General features: G+C 41.2%; 2 protein-coding genes across 2 annotated transcripts; one reads left to right on the forward strand and one right to left on the reverse strand.

Annotated features, from left to right (window-relative positions):
• Window positions 1–1586: 1586 nt before the first annotated feature.
• RPS7 (ribosomal protein S7) lies at window positions 1587–8716 on the reverse strand. Its single transcript, XM_065730745.1, has 7 exons — window positions 8676–8716; window positions 8022–8103; window positions 7545–7616; window positions 5808–5951; window positions 4113–4177; window positions 2271–2421; window positions 1587–1702 (listed from the first exon to the last, which is right to left on the reverse strand). The coding sequence occupies exons 2-7, from the start codon at window positions 8094–8096 to the stop codon at window positions 1625–1627; spliced, it is 585 nt and encodes a 194-aa protein (XP_065586817.1). The 5' UTR covers window positions 8097–8103; window positions 8676–8716; the 3' UTR covers window positions 1587–1624.
• A 4769-nt stretch (window positions 8717–13485) lies between these two features.
• RNASEH1 (ribonuclease H1) lies at window positions 13486–18937 on the forward strand. Its single transcript, XM_065730746.1, has 8 exons — window positions 13486–13623; window positions 13712–13836; window positions 14013–14207; window positions 14764–14863; window positions 15340–15394; window positions 16423–16507; window positions 17399–17523; window positions 18352–18937. The coding sequence occupies exons 1-8, from the start codon at window positions 13514–13516 to the stop codon at window positions 18436–18438; spliced, it is 882 nt and encodes a 293-aa protein (XP_065586818.1). The 5' UTR covers window positions 13486–13513; the 3' UTR covers window positions 18439–18937.
• Window positions 18938–19682: the final 745 nt, after the last annotated feature.

Below are 19682 nucleotides of genomic sequence, written 5' to 3' on the forward strand. Positions count from 1 at the left end.
TAAAGCTCATTTTACTGATGAAAATCTGAATTCTGTCACACCTTTTGCTGTTAAGATCTTCTGGAATTACTCTACCCAAATGGACAGAATTCAGAATATACTCCTGAGACAGAAGGGGAGAGAAAAAGGCCTTAAAATAAGCAAATTTCTTCAAAGATACAGGCTTTTTTGTGCCAAGTCAAGCCTTCTCAGTAAGTAGCTCAAAACTAGCTGCTAATTACAACAGGGCACGTGTATTTTCTTTATTCTCTTTGTATTGTCTACATCAAAAACAGCCACCTACTACTATCTGCCCAGCGCTACTGAACAGAAACTATAGCACAACTTAAATAGCTTCACTCTTGAAGAGAGCTATAAAATAGGAAGCCAACAAAACCACAGCAAATGAGAAAAGGAAGTAAAGGTGTAAAGACTCACAGTAAGCAGCTCTTGCCTTCAATTTGCTCTCTAGTGGAAAGATGCAAGCTACTAGGAGTTCCTGGTATATGGTCCGTTACCTATTTATCTCTCCATCTATTAGGCCATCTCCATAATCAGGTACCTTTTATTGTATTATCTACTTCCTCCTAAGCAGCAGAATAATCAGTTCAGCAGGTTAAGTACTAAATTAATATAGATTGCTCAGAACATTTACACACAAGTCCAAACTGTTGTTCCACCCTGAGTTGGAAAAAATGGTGCTGCACATGTTTCCAGACACAGGTACAGATGTCAAACACGTACAGATTTTGGGGCACTGTCACAGCTGCTTAATCAGCTAGTCCTTCCCCACCTCTCCCCACATGGTCAAGGATATATGGATTTATGGTAGATCACCACACAGATACCATTCCAGGAATCATTTCTTCACTCTGGCCTACCTATCCCTGCCTTGAGTTATCAGTGATGGCCTGGCTAACTAAGTTACTTCAGTACTAATAAACACATTTGCCAATACATGGAAACAAAACTCCACAACTTCTGAAAACAAGATCAACTACTATAAAACTGTAGTTTGCATACAGCAAGGTGGTCAGTCACTCAGAAATGAAAGTCTTCCCATTTTATTACTTTGGAAAAGGAAGCCTCAAGGATGGCTTGATAAGAGCCAGTAATATAGTTCTGCCACTTAAAGAGCATGGAAATTACCTCGAATTCAGTCTCTGTCTTTCCAAGCAATTCCCAAAATATCAGACCCCTTTTCCAGTTATGTCATTGCTTTATGTTTCAAAGGTCAACACCTGCTATGTAGAATGCTACTACTCCTACTAGTATCAGTAGTGTATGAATGCAGCTGACACTCCTAACGTGCAGAACTCAGGAGTACAATTATTCTAAGGTAATTGTCTCCACGTTCTCTCTAAAAAAGCAAGTACTGACATTTTTCATTATGTCTTTCTAAGCTGATTCTTCGTGCAGACTAGACTCTTTCTTCCACAGTTGTGTTTTGACAGCATCAAGAATAACCTAAGGCGGCCATGGGAAAACACCAGCAATGTAGTACTGTGGTACACAAGCACCTCTCATTCTGAAAGTAGGCAAGTCCCATGAGCCAGATAATTCCCACCTAGGTTCATGGAACTGGAACTTTAAATGAGATTACTCTGTTATATGAACAGTTGTTTATTCAGCCATCATTTGTACTTTACAGCTGGAATTCTGGAAACTCAAACACCACATCTTTGCCTGTGAGCTTCTTGTAGACACCAGAAAATGTTTCCACCTGTGAAGACAAACAATCTTGTTTATATTTGCTGTACAGAAAGGTGAAATCAATGTTAACAGTTTAGATACTACATCTTTTCCCCACTGTATCATCAGTATGAACTGAATTCACAGGCTGATTATTTTCTTCCAGATGAAAGTAAATGAGCATTTACATTTCTCTAGAAAATTTTTACAATCTCCTTGACTTGGAAGCAAAGCAGATCCATACAGTGAACTTTCCCTAAACGTGCCCCCGCAAAAACAAATAAAAATTAAAAAAGCAAAGTGACTGGGGGCTGCAGGTTGAAGAAAGCAGATCTGTTTAAGATCAAAACTGAGCTCTCCACTAAAACAAATCCCCCCCACGATGAAACCAATATAGCTACATTACAATCATGTTTTGGCAAGTTGAGCTACACCTCTAGTTCAAAATTGCCTTGCCAAATCTTCATCATCTTATTCCAAAGCCAAACATGAACATCTCTGCTGCCACTAGCCCTAAAGCAGTCTTTTGCTGTATTACTTAATAAAGTTGCCAAATCAGAATGCCACCCCATCCTGCATAGTAATGTAGATTTGTTTACCTTGTGTTCAACATTATTCTGTTGTGCTTTGTCCAAATGGACTTTTATGAGTCTGCTGCCATCCAGTTTTACGCGGATTCTCTTGCCCACAATTTCACTTGGGAAGACCAGATCTTCAAGAATGGCATCGTGCACCGCAGTAAGCGTACGGCTGAAATGCCACATTTGTATCATTAAAAGTGTGTCCTTTGGCCTAATTTTCTAGTCTGCTAAATTTTCTAGTCAGCCAAGGCTTCAACCTTCCCTGCCACAACTCTGCTGAAAATTCAGTGAAGTGCCTTTTTTGTTTGTTTGGTAAATATTGCAATGGGAATAGTTCCATCTCTTCATAGGCCACAGAAAAAAATAAAAGCTAAACTTCTGCACGCTGTGTGTACCTTAACAATGAGGAAAAAAATAAGTAGCCAAGTTTCTGACCCATGAGACTGTATGTTGCTCTGTCAAACAATATCTAAGTACTCTAACTCTATACTTTTAAGAAATATTTTACATACATCAAAGCTAGGCTGCCTCATCTACAATTTTGCCAGATATTCACCAGAAGTTTTTAAGTGTGCAAGTATATGAACTACACAAAACACATTCACTGGAGACCCAGCTTTGAAAACACTGCTTCCTCCATCTTCCTAAACCCAAGTGCAGTGTATTACAGGAAAAGTCTAGTTGGTAAGTTTAGTCCTTGTTTAGGAAATACAGACTACACTCATGCTCTTGCTCTGTTTGAAAGTGAGCCAAAATTAGAAAAATGAAATCAGATCATTTTGTTTGTGAGTAGATGACATAAAATTTCAAGCTTTCCTATCTGCAGATTTAAGGCAGTATCACTAATGACAAAGACCTGTATCTACAGCTACATTTCAAGCTTGTAAGAATTAGCATAGATAGAAGATATATGCATCCTATACACATATCACAGTTTTAATACCCTACTAATCTGACCCAGCATCAGGCTGTGAGAGGGACAGCACAGCAGTACACTGACTGGGTACACAGATACAACTGCTCTAGCCACCCTGCAACACAAGTTATAACATAACAGAGGCAAAGTCACCCCAAAGCAGGACTGCAGGTAGGTAAATTAATATGAAATTGCACCTTTAAAATCTTTGACCGAAAATTTCAAAACAACTTTAGGTGGGACACAAGCTTTACACTGAGACTGAAAGAAGTTACAGGACCATGCTACCTCATCATAAAGGGAACAAACTTTCAAGAGATGGGCTACATGATAACAAGATACAGAACAGCACAAATGAGGCACTGGCACACTAGCATTGTGTACGAGTAAGAGGGATGCCATTTAACACAAATGGATATACTACTGCTGTTGAACTTACACCCAGGGAGAACTACCTATACCCTGCTTCAGCCACTTCCCCACTCACTGCATCACTTCAGCACATCAGCTCTGCCTTTTGTACAGTCCACCACACGATGCGACGCTTCATACAATTTAAAAATGATAATAAAAATTCTTGTCAGCACACTGTGCTAACAGAGGCAGCTGCACAGGTCACTGAAGTCACTATTCTGAGGTTACTACTGCAAGCTACGAACTGGAAACAGCTTTATTGAGAAATACAGATTAGGTTTTCTTCCTATTTTTTCCTTTTTTTTTTTTTTTCCTAAGAAATGCAATACACTTCCTAAAGACTGGCTACTTACTGCACCCTTCAACACTGCACTTCTGCACTACTTCAACACTGTTAAGCAGTAAGAGAAAGTACAAGACTGCCCAACCACTGAAGTGATTTCTCAAAAAAAAAAAAAATCACCCACATGTTACTTGAATGAGCTACCAAGTTCTGAATGAAACATTCTGCATTCATCTAATTTACTTACCTCCTGGGACGTTTCTGCTTGTTTTTTGTGCGGCTTTTTCTCGTTGGCTTGGGCAGAATCCTTCTCTGTTATTAAACCAAAAAAAAACCGAACAAAAAAAAGAACTTAACAGTACGTAGCAGTTACAATATTAAGCTCAGGGTTTTTTTCTTTTTTAAAATCAACAAAATAAATGGAGACTTAAGTATGCCCGAAGCTATACCAGTATTAGAATTTGTTATTACTTGCTGGAATACTGGTATTGCTTTATTTCTCATCAATACATGAGAAGTTATTTTAGTGCTCTGAAGTCAGAGATTCATATTTCATCATCCCCCACCTCTTATGCATACAGCAGGAGTAGCTTATTACAAGACATTAGTAATCTAGACATACTGCAGCCTACTCTAGGGAACTTGCTTTAGCTGGGAGACTGGACTAGATGATTTCCAGAAGTCCCTTCCAGCCCCTATGATTCTGTGATTCTATTTTTTAGGCAGGGAATAGAAACGGAGGTTTCTCCAGGACCACGGTTACTCCTCCTGCTTCAAAATAACGCTATCTAAATCTCACATAAAGGTAGAGGACATCTCAGACAGAAGCACTAGTATGAATTATGAGATATGCTACACAGTCCCCTGATTTAAAAGTATTCTGATTCAAAAGCAGCACCTACTTATAACAGTTTAGATTAGTAAAAGTTACTTTCTACCTCCCTATCTTCAAAAGTAGATATTTTAAAACAGTCTTAGATGCAGTTTAAGCCATACGCAGTATTTTCCACCAACACATTGCAGCTCTTCCATGACTGTATTCACGGACTGTTAATACAATCCATACTGTTGTGCCACATTCAAGAACATTTCACCTTCAGCAAAACTGCACACACTGCCTTTTAAAATATGGTTTGTGATGATGATAGCAAGCCAGAAGCATTACATCAGTAAAAAAAAGTCTTCTTGCAAATAAAGACTCAGTGTAAGGTAATATGGCTGTCTTAAAACTACATTACAAAGAATTTTTGCTGAAGTGCTGCAGCCTAAATAGGTTAATTGTCCACCCTGCAGACAGATCTCTAAGAGTCTGTTTTCCCCTTAGTACTCCCCACAGATCCATCTATCACTTTCTGTGGCATAGCTTCTTCCATAAATCCAGAACTGTGGTTAAGTCACCTAATTCAGACCTTCTCTTTCTCTCCCATTAACCTGAATGTTAAGTGCTTAGCTTACATAAATATAGTAAGACTATACTTAGCATTAGCTCTGTTTTCAAACTTTGCTTCTCAAACTTCTAAAGGAGTAAAAGAGTCCAGAGCAAGAAAGTTTGGTCACATTCCTCAAAAAAAAAAAAAATCCTCACATTTCACAAAAAAAAAAAAAAAAAAAAAAAAAAAAGCTTATATAGCCTTGGCTGTTAGCAGTAATCATTTCAGTTTACATTTACAGAGGGAATGCACTACATTTCCTGCTGGTACAAAAAATACACATTGTATTGCTGTTATCCTGAATGGACAAAACAAGCAGAGTAGTGAAATGCTAGAAGAGATTATCCAGAGAACGTGGAATCTCAGACTTCAGATGTTTTCAAGACAGCTAGACAAAACCATGACTAACCTGATCTAACAATGGTAACAGTCCTGCTCCATGCAGGAGATGGACTGCATGACCTCCCAGAATCCCTTCAAATCAATACTTCCATGGCTTCCAAGTATTTTACCTGAGCAATGAACACCACATGCTTTCCACTGAATTTCTTCTCCAGCTCTCGAACTAGCCGCACCTGAATTTTCTGGAAAGATTTCAGCTGAGGAACTGGTACAAAGATAATGATGGCTTTCCTGCCACCTCCTACTTCAATTTCCTGAAACAGAAGTAGAAATGAAATATTATCTAGAGATTGAAAAAAAAAAAACCATTGACTTCGATCACAAATACTCTGAACACAGACATCTGACAAACTTGCTTACAACTTCCTAAGAACAGAGCACCAGGAGGTACCTATTTGAATGCATTTAAGAGCAAGGATTAAACATAAGAACATCTGTCAGTGCACTTGCTTTGCAGTAATGCATATACTTACAAGATGAGACTCACGAGTGAGAATCCTAACTATTCTGAATGCTTACCATCACACTGTAAGAGACTAATATTTTATATCATTACCTCACGCTGGGTATATACATAATCAAAGAACCTTCGTCTCCCTCCTTTATATTGGAGCGTGACACACACCCAAAACATTACTCACATGCTGATACCAAGTTCCAAGATTTGCTTCTAACTTAAAGACTACAAGAATAACTCTTGGTTTTTGAGTAACTACTTCAGGCAGTCACCTTCTATTCACTATTTGTCAAGGCCTGCATCACTGCTGAAAACACTTCCCTCACCTCCAATAAACAGGCTTACATCATACCTACACAGATTACTCTAGTATTTTTTCTTCAGCAGTTGTCCAAAAGGTAAGGAAATTGTAAAAGTTTACAAGTCACTTCTCCCATGACCATAACCACAGGATCATGCTCATTCTCCAGAGAAGGAAGCTGAGCTGTGTTTCACCAGTTATGCTCCCACAGAAGCCAACTCAGATGCCCAGAAAGTGTCTCCATAAGTAAGACTAAGTAGCTAAAATAAGCTCAGTAAAATAAGACATTTTAAAGAACCTTGTTGCAGACAGTACACACCACTGTACTTCAGCAGCAGAACAGCTCTTTTGAAAGGCCCCTTCAACGCAGTGAACTCAGGTACCAAGCTGACCCTGCATTCCCATGCCCTAACTCTTGTGATCATTCTGCTTTTGCACTGCTGTACATGTCAGAGGGCTTAGACAAGAACAAAAAAGCAGCCTGCCTAAGTGTGGCTGCAGCAATCCCCTTCAGATGTCCCAATGAGTCTCCCTGCACGACAAAGTCTAACAAATTTTCTTCCTACTCTCAGGACTCAGTTGCCTCTATAACCTTAACTTTAAACAAGACCAACCTACATCATCAAGACAGCCTACTACACTGATCCACCTCTGATCTATTGTTTGTTGTCTAAAACAGCATTTGCTACAAGATAACTTTACTACAATTATTACAGCTGATGCTCCTGTCCAACATAAGATATGATCCGCTGAACAGATATCCACACAAATAAGTCAGTTTCAGACCTCAAGTCCAGACTGCAGAAATAGCAGAGACAGAACATAAAATTACTCACTCTGAACATGCTGAAAACACCAAACTGTCATTCAAGTTCTAGTGACTTTTCAAACCAGCTCTTAAAAGAAGCTATAACAAGATCCTATGTGTTAATAGCAAATATCAGAAAACATACTAAAACAGCACATAGTGAAACAACCACAGGCCACATACAACAAAAAGCACCATTCAGCAAGGGTGATAACATCTGCAAAAATAAACAACACAGAGAAAACCACTGAGAAATTCTTTGTCAAGAACATCTGGCCTACCTTAGCTGCTGTGATGTTCAACTCCCGCAGCTGAGCCTTTAAGTCAGAGTTCATCTCCAACTCCAGGAGAGCCTAGGAAAAACAAAGTTGCAGAAGAATCAATTCAGTTCAATTCGTAAAACAACCACTGAGAAGAAAGTGTGTCCATAGTGACCTTAGAGGAACTACATATTTAAAACAAAAGGTACTGCTCCCTATAAGGCCATGCTGACAGATGGAAACAAACTCAACTAGTGGAAAACATGATCCCGTGGCAGGGGGTTGGAACTGGATAGGCTTAAAAGGTTCCTTGCAAGCCAAGCCAATCTACAATACCCTGTCATTCCAGGAACACAAGGCTGACTATCAGACAGGGTAGTAAGAGAAGAGTTTATTTACACAGCTCAGCCTTAAAGTTTAAGCTTTAGAGAGCAGTTACAAAACACCGACCTGACAACCTACATGGGTTACTGAACAAGAGAAGGAAAGCACACATACCTGGGATATACCAGACTCGAACTCATCTGGCTTTTCACCATTAGGCTTCACAATCTTTGCACTTGAGCTGAACATGGCCTTTCTGCAATGCAAAAGAACGTCTCAATTCCCACTGGGAACGTGTCCTCTGCTACAAGTATAGCAATACACTGGACTTCAGCCACATGCTTTAAAGTGAAACCAAGAAGAACCTCAGAGGCCGCGCAAATTCCCACACAGCACTTCAAGGTAAGCTGACAGCTGCGAGGACAAACCGGACGGGTAACGAGGGGCCGGCCCACCGCGGCACCCCACGCGTGCTCCACGCTCCAGCAGGGTCCCAGCATTGGGCCGGCCGCTCACGGAGCCCACGTGCGGCCGAACCAGGCGTCCTTCCCGACACCGAAGCTCCGCACCTCAGCCCCGGCCCCCAGCTCCAGCCCCGCGGCCTCCTTCAGGGCGCGACAAGGATTGGGAGGAGGAGAACCCCGCCAGTTCCCTTTCCCCAGATCCGGGCGTCCCGCGACCATCGGACTTCGGGCAGGCGGTAATCGGAGACATCCCGCTCCAACGGGGCGGCGGGACGCGCTCCTCGGCAGCCGGCGCCGTATTACCGCGGCCGCGGAGCAAAAAGAAGCGCCGGCACCCAGGCCCGGGCGAGGCCCGAGCACCTACCTCGCTCAGCGCCGGCCTGGGAAGAGGGAGAACTCTCGCGAGAGCGCCTCAGATCGCGGCCCGGGAAAACGCTCGCCCCGCCCGCCAGCGGGTGAAGCCGAAGCCGGAAGTAGGGCAGAGCGAGTCGTTCCGTGCATTGTAGGTTCTGGGCGGTTTCCGGTAGCCTGACGCCGCACAGGGCTCTCGAAGTACTGGCGCGGCGCCTGCGGGTAAGCTCATCGCCAGCTGCTGGACAGCGAGGTGGGGAAGGAGCCGCGGTACCGCGCGTGCGCAGTGCCGGGGGCAGCGAAACAGCAGGCGTGTCATTCCCGCCTTTCTCGTAGCGTTTCTCCTTGTGGAAGTAGGGGAAGAAGAGGGAAAGATAGCTTCTTCCACTGTCTTTCCCCGTTCACCCACGATGTTCAGCCCTCAGCCAAAGGAGGATGTCCCTATTGGGGGCAGTCTGTAAGTTAGGAATAACGCATGAGTTGTCTGCTCCGTTCAGGTGCTAGCTTAGGATGTATGAGGCTGTATATTCTCGCATCACTGGAAGCACTTTATATTACTTTTATATGTCATATTAACACAAAGACAGCACTACCACATTTCAGGAGCAGGTTGCTAAAAACAGAACCACAGAGTACCCCAAGTTCAAAGGAACCCACAAGCATCACTGAGTCCACCTCCTGGCTCCGCACAGGACTACCAAAAAGTCTAACCCTGTGTCTGAGAACATTGTCCCTAAAGACTCCTTGAACAGACTTAGGTCCTGCCCTGGGCAGCCTGTTCTATGCTCACCACCCTTTGGTGAAGAACCTTTTCCTAACACCCAGCCTCACCTTCCCATGGTATCAATTGACTTTAACTGAAACTGAGCTTTGAGCACGCTAATTATCTCCCCGCAACAGCAAACAGCATATTTGTAGTCCTCCCATGTCACCTGACTTTGCTTCCTGTGGGCATACACAGTATTTCCCCACCTAAGCTCTAGAACAACATCCCTGCCTAGCCAAGCCAGGCTTCTGGCCCACCTGCATGAGTTCTGACATTTTGACATCTGCCTGTTCCCTTGCTCTTAAAAGGTAATACTTTAAAAATAACCAGCACTCATGAACCCCAATGCCTTCAAAAGCAGTTTCCCCAGGGACCTTGCTAACTAGTTCCCTGGGCAGCCTGAAGTCTGTTCTCCCCAAATGCCAGGTTGAAGTTGTGACAGCTTTCCACCCATCACCATAGTTGTTAGTCTAGATGACTTTATGGTCACTATGGCCATGAAATAAAGCCACCAATCACCACTTCATTCACGAGATCTTTGCTAACCAGCAACAAATCTGGAAGTGCACCTTTCCTAGTTGGCTACCTTGAAACTAGATAATCTTTGAGGACCTGTTCAACCCAGGCCATTCTGTGATTCTATGATTCCAAGAGCAAGAGGACAGGGTCTTATGACTCTATCAAAAAAAGATTGAATATATTAAAGAAGAAACAGAGACAGGAGCCAAAATTGGTCAAGGTCATAGCAAACTCTAAAATCAGAAGCAAAACTGAATATACTACTAGTTCACTTTACTGAAAGAGGCTCATGTAACCATGCCAAATTTTCAGTGTTCACTGGAAGACTGTTTCTCTAAGAGTCCTTAAAGATGTGATGCTGGGAGATTACTACTTTTCAGCTGCATTTATGTACTTCAACATGAAAGCATGGGTGGGTTCTTTTTCTGCAAGATCTCAGTTCAGTAATAAAAGCAATATCTCAATTTCTTATATTTTTAATGAAAGTAATGATATGGCATATAACTTATACTTGTAAGGTGTACTGGATGAATTGATTACTCATCACCTACCTACCTACCTAAAAGTTTAGTTTAAAATAGAAGATGCTTCCTTGATTCAAATCACATCAAATTTGCTTAAAAAGCTTCTGTAGGAACATTTTTATTTAAGTATGTATGTATATTTTAAGCCAAAATATTTATCAAATTTAATTAAAATGTTTAATTAACATATACATTTCATGCATTAAGTTGGGACTAGTTAACTATTATTTACAGTGAGTTTCGGTAAAAATGTCATACAGACATGCTCTTACTCAAGTGATGTGTGTATTTTTGTATACATGCATTCATTCTTTTCTTTTTTTCTACAGACTGTTATAAATACAAAAGTGGCTGCCAACAAAATATGCTAATAAATGAATAAATCAAACAAATTTTGCTTGACTTATCTAGTGATAGGCAGCACTGCAAAAATGCCAGCTGCCACATGAGGAAAGAGATCCAGCTGTCCTATTGCCACAATGCAACAACAGTGAAAAATCAGCAACAGAGCTAAAGGTAGAACTGGCTGATCGTATGTAGCTTCAGTTTTACCAACTGGGAGAAAAAGCAGTAAAGATAATTTGTACGGTTCTAAGAGGACTTAAAAGTTATTTATTTTTTATTGAATCTGAACTCTGTACGTTAGTCATGACAGCAGAAGAGCCATTGGGCAGTCCTTGCCTGTAAACTGGATGCATGAATCTATCTGTTCAACTGAATAACTAATGAGTGTAATAGAAGGTCTTTTCTTTCCCTGTCATTTACTGCTCTTTCATTATGTCCTGCCCAAAGAAGGCTACAAGTTATATGAATATGTAAACCTGTAAGTAATAAGAAATCCATCTGCTATAAAAAGGTATAATATAAAAAATATATATAAAAAAGCTAACCAAGAGCAATAAAATAAAAATATCACAAGAAGTCATGAAAAACCTGGAAATCTCAGTGAAAAACTTTCAGAAATAATTCATGGAAATAATCTTGATCTGAGAAAGTCAGAAGTAAGCATTCTGTAAGTAAGAATAACATGAAGTCTCATGACTTTTTGTTGGAAGGAGCAAGAAAAATGCAGTAAATGTGTTTTGTTACCACTTTGACCAGTCTGTTTTTGTATTCCCACAAGGTCTGTCAAATGATGCATCAGATCTTCTCACAGTGCATGACACTGCTTGACACGAAGACACGAGCCAGCAGGTTGTGGCTGATCACAGTGTGTAAATGATGCTGTGCAGCTGCAGGCAGCTCTGCTTCTCTAGAAGTCTCAATGATGGGGATACATGCAGCTTCAAGTTCTTTTTTCTGTGACATCATATTCCCTCTGTGCAGTGAGCCATCACATTTCAAGTCAAGCTGGCCAGCACAAAAGGTCATGGAGTTGGACAGAGGGGATGGGACATCTCTTCCCTGCTGACATACGGGGGATTTTTCAAAGCAGTTGAGTCCAATACATTGTGCTGTCAAGGGGTGCACACTGATGCTACGATCAGCGGGTTAGATTTTCTGCTTGGACAAAGCAGTTCTCGTTATTTCTGAGGCCATCTCTGTGTGCAGCTCAGATGGAATGTGGGCCCTTGATTTAAACAGAAAGATGTGCTTAGAGAACCAGTTTAATGACCTTCAGCTCTTTTAAGTACCAAATACCAGGGCTGCTCCGAAAGTAATGCCTCCTATTTTATTGTGTTGGCCTGTGCCACAGAAGCAGATGGTGGTATGACAGTAGAAGCTGAACCTTCCTGGCAATTCCTTCTGCCCATTTTGTTGCGGTGTGACAGATGGCAGCAGAGGAGCACTGACAAAATGGCATCTGAGGTGGAAGTTTGTAATAAGCAAAGCTGCAGAATTGAATTCCTCCATGTGGAAAAAGCTGCAACCACTGACACTCATTGATGCTTGCTGAACACACATAGATACCAAATGTTGTATATGAGCACAGTGAGGCAGAGGGTGGTGCATTTCAGCAGCGGTGACAGTGACCTGAAAGACAAGCCACACTCGGGACAGCCATGCAAATTTCTACAGTCATAGCATTCAAGTTTTGTTCATTGCTGGTGAAAATGCACGGTTAGTGGTGGTGACTATGTTGAAAGTAAGTGTTTTGAAGATGAGAGTTTACCAAATAGTGTTATTTTCTCTTCGTATCTGTTGAAATTTCCATCGAAGTAAATAGGAGGCATTACTTTTGGAGTGACCTACGTATTTGGAAGTATGCGCCATCTTTTCGTAATGATCCTTCCCCAAGTGCTTTTCAAGATAAGAAGGGTAAATGAGGATTTTGCAACAACTTCGAGGGTATATTCATTCCTGGGTGGTTCTGCATTGATTTTTATGGCTTGCTAAGAATGAAGGGTCTGCTGGAACAATTTGCAGGACCAAGATCATTGGCAAGGAAGCACCAGTGAGCTTTTATTGTGTTTTTGTTGTTGTTTGTTTGTTTTTTGTTTTGTTTTCTAGCTGGGGCTCTGATCCTCAGCATGAGGTTTTACGTATAAGCAGGAAGGAGACAATGCAGATATTTATCCTGGCAGAAAGGTGGTGTGTTTTTCCCAAACTGTGTAGGCAATAACATCTTAAATGTTGCAACTACTTTCCAAGTGGACGCCTGTGTTATTACAGAATCACAGAGAAGATGTCAGGGAGTCTCCTTCTCTGGAGACGTTCAAGCCCTGGACGCCTACCTGTGCAACCTGGGCTAGGGAGCTGCTTTGCCAGGGGATTGGACTCTAGAGGTCCCTTCCAACCCGTACAATTCTGTGATTCTGTGACACTGTGAGAACCCCCTGAGCGCTCCTTTCTCGAGTCTTGACTCCCTACGCGATACTCTATGCGCCGCTTCCCCATAATTTTGACCCCACTCGCGACCCGTAGCGACGCTTTTCCTCCCTCCCCTCTGCAGCAGCCTCGCGTGCGCAGAATAGCGGCGTGGACTCTACAGCGCATGCGCGGTCGGCCCTGGCGCATGCGCTGTGCTGGGCGGCGGGGTGCGCAGCCTGCCCGAGGCGGGGGCCGCGGGGTTGGGGGCGCGGATGGCGGCGGGGCTGCGCTATGTTGCGGTGGCTTGTCGCGCTCCTCAGCCGCTCCTGTTTTGTCTCCAAAGGCGGCAGCATGTTCTACGCAGTGCGCAAGGGTCGGCAGACGGGCGTCTATCGTACCTGGTAAGGCCCGAGCTGCGGCTTGGCCGCCGGGGCCGCTCCGGGAAGCGTGCCGGTCCGTCCTCACCCCCCCCCACCCGCTGTGTTTCAGGGCGGAGTGCCAGCAGCAGGTGAATAGGTTCCCTTCCGCCAGCTTCAAGAAGTTCGCCACCGAGACAGAAGCCTGGGCCTTCGTGGGCGCCGGGCACCCGAGTGGGCAGCAGTCCGTGCCCACAGGTAGCGTAGCATCGTAGGTTGTCCTGGTATGGGAGGGGCCTGTAAGGATCATCAGTCCAACGGCCTTTTCCCTTACCTTGAAAAGCTTTCTCCATCTGTACGTTTCTTTTAGGTATTATTTGATCTGTGGGAGCTTGTGTACATGGGTGAATTTCTTTATTTTGTGTTTTTGGAAGAGACACATGGTGCTTCAGCTGTGGCACAGGAAAATGCTAGCCAGAGAGAGGAGCTGGAGACGGATGTCTTGTGTTGCAATGCATGCAAAAGGCCATATGAGCAGTCTACAAATGAAGAACATAGTGTAAAGCGTGCAAAGCACGATGAGGGACACTCAGCACCATTAGTTAGTGAAGACAAATTTTCATATATGGGTAAGTTCTTTTGTTAATCCATTAATTCATCTGAGTTCTTTCTACTTTTTCACATATAACTGTAATTATTAGAAAGCTCTTAGGGAGGTCTGTGTATGAAAACACTGGGCCAAGCGTAACATTTCTTTTTAAAATTGAAATCTGAGCCATAATATTTTTTTTGTATTGTCTTTTAGTATAACTTTAATTAACTTTAACTGGTATCAAGGTATGGCTTGACTTGATCACTATTGTTGTAGTTCGCATGTGCCTTGATTTTAAAGCAGATGTACCTGGCAAGTTTTAACATTGACAGAGGGCAAGACTTGTAGTGAGGATATGAAACTTGGCATGAAGGTGCCTTGTGAGCCTGACTTGATTTGGGATCATTGAGAGGGTAAAGTTGCAGTGGGACTTCTGGTGTTCTGCATTACTGATTAAAATGAGTGATATTTCTAGATGATAGATTTTGAAGGGCTGTCCAGGAAGGAAGTTTGGGCTGGTGTTTCTTTCTGCTTGAAGAGCCTGTGTCTGTGAAGGACTGCCTACATTTTTGCTTTTGGTGATTGTTTTGTAGGTGACTTTGCAGTTGTTTATACAGATGGCTGTTGTTCGGGTAATGGACGTAACAGGGCACGTGCTGGAATAGGTGTCTACTGGGGACCAGGCCACCCCTTGTAAGTAATTCAGTCATTTCTGTTATATATATATGTATTTGCTAATGTTTGTTTTGAGTCTGCTTCACAGTGCCAGCCTGTTTTTTGAGTATGAAGCCCTGTTGTTGAAATTCATATTAATGACGGGGCTATTAGAATAACAAGTTACTGAGGAAAACCAGAAATCGGCTTCTCGGGGAAGTAAGGGTGTGGAAAAAATGATTGGAAATAATATTGTTAAATGGATCAAGCTATGATTCAAGGATTGCAGAAAGTTAAAGTAATTGTATGTGTGCACAAAAGGTAGCAAGAGTAACAGCATGTTGATGGCGAGTCCAAATACTCCGGTTGTCCTGTGTGGGGGGACTTTAATCTAGAATCTCCATTCATCCTTCTTTATAAAAAGAAAATTCTCTCTGCTTTATTAATGATTCTAGCAAGTAGTGAGTGTGCACCACTATAATTTTGAGTAACTACTCTTTGTTCTTTGGATACAGAAATATCAGTGAAAGACTTCCTGGACGGCAAACTAATCAAAGAGCTGAAATACACGTAAGTAGCAAGTGTCCTAAAGTACTTCCACGTGTAGAAAGCAGTATTGTACTCCAGAGTATTTCAGCTTTGGCCTTCAGAAACCAGTTACAGAGCTGTGAGGGAAGTACACAAAATACCAGGAGTTGTTACTTCAGACAGATTGTTTTCTTTTGGTTTTATTGCTCTCTATTGCTTTAAAATAAGCAGTAACTCCAGCTTGAGAATTCCCAGACGTTATTGAGTCAAGCACGGATATTTAAAACTGCCTTGCATTAGAAAAGCCCTGTTCTTGAGTCTTTGTATTTTTAATGTTTATGTCTCAGACTTTGGGCTAGGGGCTAGTCTAGTTGTGGTTAAAAGGGTGATTGATTTCTTACTGCGATGTTTATTATACATAATAAATCTGGGACTAACTTTTGTTACTTTTGAAATATGCTCTTAACAGCATATTTAGTCTTCCTTCTCACCTGAACTTAATTCTGGTACTGCAGCTTCCCTGGACTGTGTCTTTGGAGGTAGAATTAAGTGGGAATCTGACCTACTTAAAAATTGCAAGAAAGTCCTTTCATTGAGGGACAAGCAGAGGCAGTGGTGGTGTGTCAGAGGTCGGACCTGCTGCAGAGCTTTTCAGTGCTAAGTTGAGGCCAAGCCACTTGCCTCTTTCTAATTATTTTGTTTTGTAGCACCAAGAAAGAATGATTGGGAATAGTTCCAGACAGTTGGAGCTGATATGAATCCTCACTTTCCAAAGTTATGGTAAAGGTGCCTGGAAGCTGATGGGCTGTTAAGAGAACCTTAGAGAGCTAAGCAAACGTGCAGAGAACTGGTCCTGCAGTGATGAACTGAACATCAGATTTTACTTTATTTAATGTGTGGGAAAGTTAAGTTGCTCTCTTTCTGATTTATCTCTGTTCTAAAACATCTTTGTATTTGCTGATGGAGAGACTGCAGATATTCTTGGTAGTTCATCAGGTACTTTGCTGGTATTTTAGTTAACATGTTAAAAATACTGTGCTGAATTGTGATTCTATTGAAATGTTCTTAAGGCAGCCTGCAAAGCAATTGAGCAAGCAAAGAGTCAAAATATCAAGAAATTAATTATCTACACTGACAGCAAGTTCACTATTAATGGTAAGTTCATTATTTTTGTGTTCTTGATTCTTGAAGACATGTTGTACATAATTTCATTACATAAGGCACATAGAACACACCAAGGTTTGTGGAGACTTCTTAGGTAAGGAAGAGGACGTGTAAAAATGCAATTACACAAGTCTGTTTGGTGATAAACTTGCAGCATATTGCAAGGATTGCCTTCTGTCTGCGTGAGTTAGTCTGCAGTTAGAGACAAATTGCCTGTAAAAGTGAAGAATGACAGAAGTAATGAAAGGTTTTTTGTCTTAATATATTCAGTATGACACATGCAGGCTAGAAAAAAATATTGGTTTTGGGCATTCTGTTAAGGATGTCCTCAAAGAGTACTGAGAAGTTGGTGTAGTGACCTTACAGTTTCATTTTGGTTTATTTTGACTTCTTGGATTGGAGAAACTATCTGTATACAAATGTGAGCTATATTTGAGTTTCCCTGTATTCCACATATGGATGGCCAGAATGTTACATCTTGTTCTCTAGAAATCTGCTCGTGTTCCTTCTCTTAAGTGTTCTGTTTAGCCAACAGAAATCTTAAAATATGTGGTCATCTGTTTGTATGTATGCATTTGTCTTCAGTTCCACAAAACAAACTTGTTCTAGTTTATTGTACAATCATGCAAAATCTTTAGCTCCAGTGTGTTGAAGTTCATGTCATACTTATGTGCAGAATGTGTATATAAAACTGTAATCTGTTCAGGAAAGCACTGTTGCTATTTCAAGTAATAATGGAAAAACATAATCCTGTAAACCAAACAAGAATATTTTCTGTGATGCTTTTGCCTGAGACTTTGTGTGGAATTAATATATTGAAAGACTTGTTAAACAGATGTCCTTTATTGGCTTTTATTTTATGATAATACTCCCTTTGCGTAGGTATAACAAGCTGGGTTGAAAACTGGAAAACAAATGGCTGGAGAACAAGTTCAGGAGGAAGCGTGATAAATAAAGAAGATTTCCAAAAACTTGATAGTCTATCAAAAGGCATAGAAATTCAGTGGGTGAGCACCTCATTTGTTGTTCCTAATGACATCCTAAATATGCTTGTGAACTCAAGTATGACCATTGCAGTGGATTGCTGTACATCTATAAATGCAATGAATCTGCCTGTTTTATTTAAAGCAAGTAAGATTATCACTTCAGTGTAAGCTAGTCTCTTGTAACCACTATCCGATCTGTTAAAATTCATGTTTTTTGTTGTTTCTTGTTACTACTTAAAAATTGCCTAATAATTATTTCAATTTCTGAAAACAGATATTTGAGTGCTGTGATTACACAGTATTGGTTTTAATGGGGTAGCTTTCTGGGAAAAGCTGGAGGCTGAGTGTCGGAGACCCTTTTGCTTTCATCTGAAAGTAGGACTTCTGAGTTAGTTACAAAGTCTTAGTACTGTTTTCTGCCTTTATTTTTATTTTTATTGTTTAATTTTTTTAAGGCTGGGTTAGGTGGTCCTTAGCTAGTCCACCGCTTTTCATAAAGTTGGGTTTTGAAATTTGGCGGTCCAGTTCTTGCTCTTTGAAGAGAGGTTTTGAACATTACTGGGAAGAACACATAAAGGCTTAATGTGAGGTGAGCACCTCTAAAGAGGAAAGAGGTGCTACAGTGAAGAAGTTCAAGAAGCGTTTAGATGAGGTGCTAAGGGATTTGATTATTAGTTCAGTGAGTAGGGATGGCGATAGGAGGATGGTTGGACTAGATGATCTTGTAGGTCCTTTCCAACCTAATGTATCTATGAGTGTTATGAATAGGAGGGTGTTATGTGCTCAAGTTTCATGTACGTACTCTTGATTTCTTTCATGTCTGACACTCTTATACTTTTGCCCTAACAGATGCACGTTCCTGGTCATGCTGGTTTCCAAGGAAATGAGGAAGCTGACAGACTAGCAAGAGAAGGTGCTAGTAAACAAAAGTTGTGACATATTGGGACTAGAGACTGCTGCAGTTGGAAAAAAAGGACTAATGTAGCAGTGACAGTTTGAACTGCTGTTGCTTCAGATTTGAACTTTGAACTGTGCTTATTTCTAGCTCAAAGTGCTAAATGTACACCAACTTCTGGGGAGAAAAAAATGCATTTTCATCTATGCTGTTTTACAATCGGGTCAATATTTAGTTGATGATAAACCGTTTGCTTTTTTTCCTCCACTTACTGAAGTGCTGCTGTCAGTGTTTTTGAGCATTCTCAAAGACTTGAATTCAACGTAAAGACAGACTTCAGAAGAAATGGTACTAAATCTTTATCCTGTGTGTTTTTATTTCCCTCTTATGTAATAAATTTCTTTTTTTTTTTTTTTTTTTTAGTACAGAAGGATGTATTAATGGTGCAAAATGATTGAGGGGGTGAAGGTGGTTGGGTGGTATGGTAAGAGACTGGTGATGTGGCATGGAGACCCTCATTAATAAGCTTTGGCATTCTGACAGCAGTGTCCTCTGATGAGCCAAAGGAAACAATTGGCCATTTTATCTGAGATGGAACTAGAAGATCTGGAGAAGCTGATCATCTGAGTTGTCAAGTGTTTGACTTAATTTTTTCTAGTCAGTGATGAGATTAGTGGAATGGCTAGCGTGCACTTGAATTTGAGACTGAATACTGCTGCTCAGCAAGTGTTACTTTCTATGTATCTATGTTGGAAGAGCAAACATTTGCTACATCATCAACTTTTTTTGTAAGGCACCTTAATACTACTGAATAGTAGTGCTTAACCTAGAAGTCATTGAATTTTTTTTGTATTTGTTAATGGCAGTACAGATTGTTGAAGTTGCTGAAGCTTGATTTCTTAATGGTTCTCATTCCTTTTAATATCCTTACTTGAGGCAAAGTGCATGCTTCTAGGTATTCAGTGTCACATGAATTGTGATGGAGCTAGGAAACTAGCTAGTCTATTAACTAGTAGGTGAGAGAGATGTGTCATCTATAATTGTACAGGAATTGCACCTGTAGAGGTGAGGTAGTGCATTGATTAAATCTTGCCCAGTCTTGTATATACATATATGCCCATACGTATACATCTTCGTGTGTGTGTGTGTATATATATATACATACATACATACATACACTCACACTTTTGCGTATGTTTGTGTATATACACAAACAAAGGGCTGCTCTGGAAGTGATGCTACCTATTTCATTGTGTTGGCCCACGATGTCAGAGATGGATGCTGG

Source organism: Cyrtonyx montezumae, unplaced genomic scaffold, assembly GCF_038088225.1.
Source record: "Cyrtonyx montezumae isolate F1298 unplaced genomic scaffold, pur_monq_1.0 scaffold_13, whole genome shotgun sequence".
Lineage (NCBI taxonomy): Eukaryota > Metazoa > Chordata > Aves > Galliformes > Odontophoridae > Cyrtonyx > Cyrtonyx montezumae.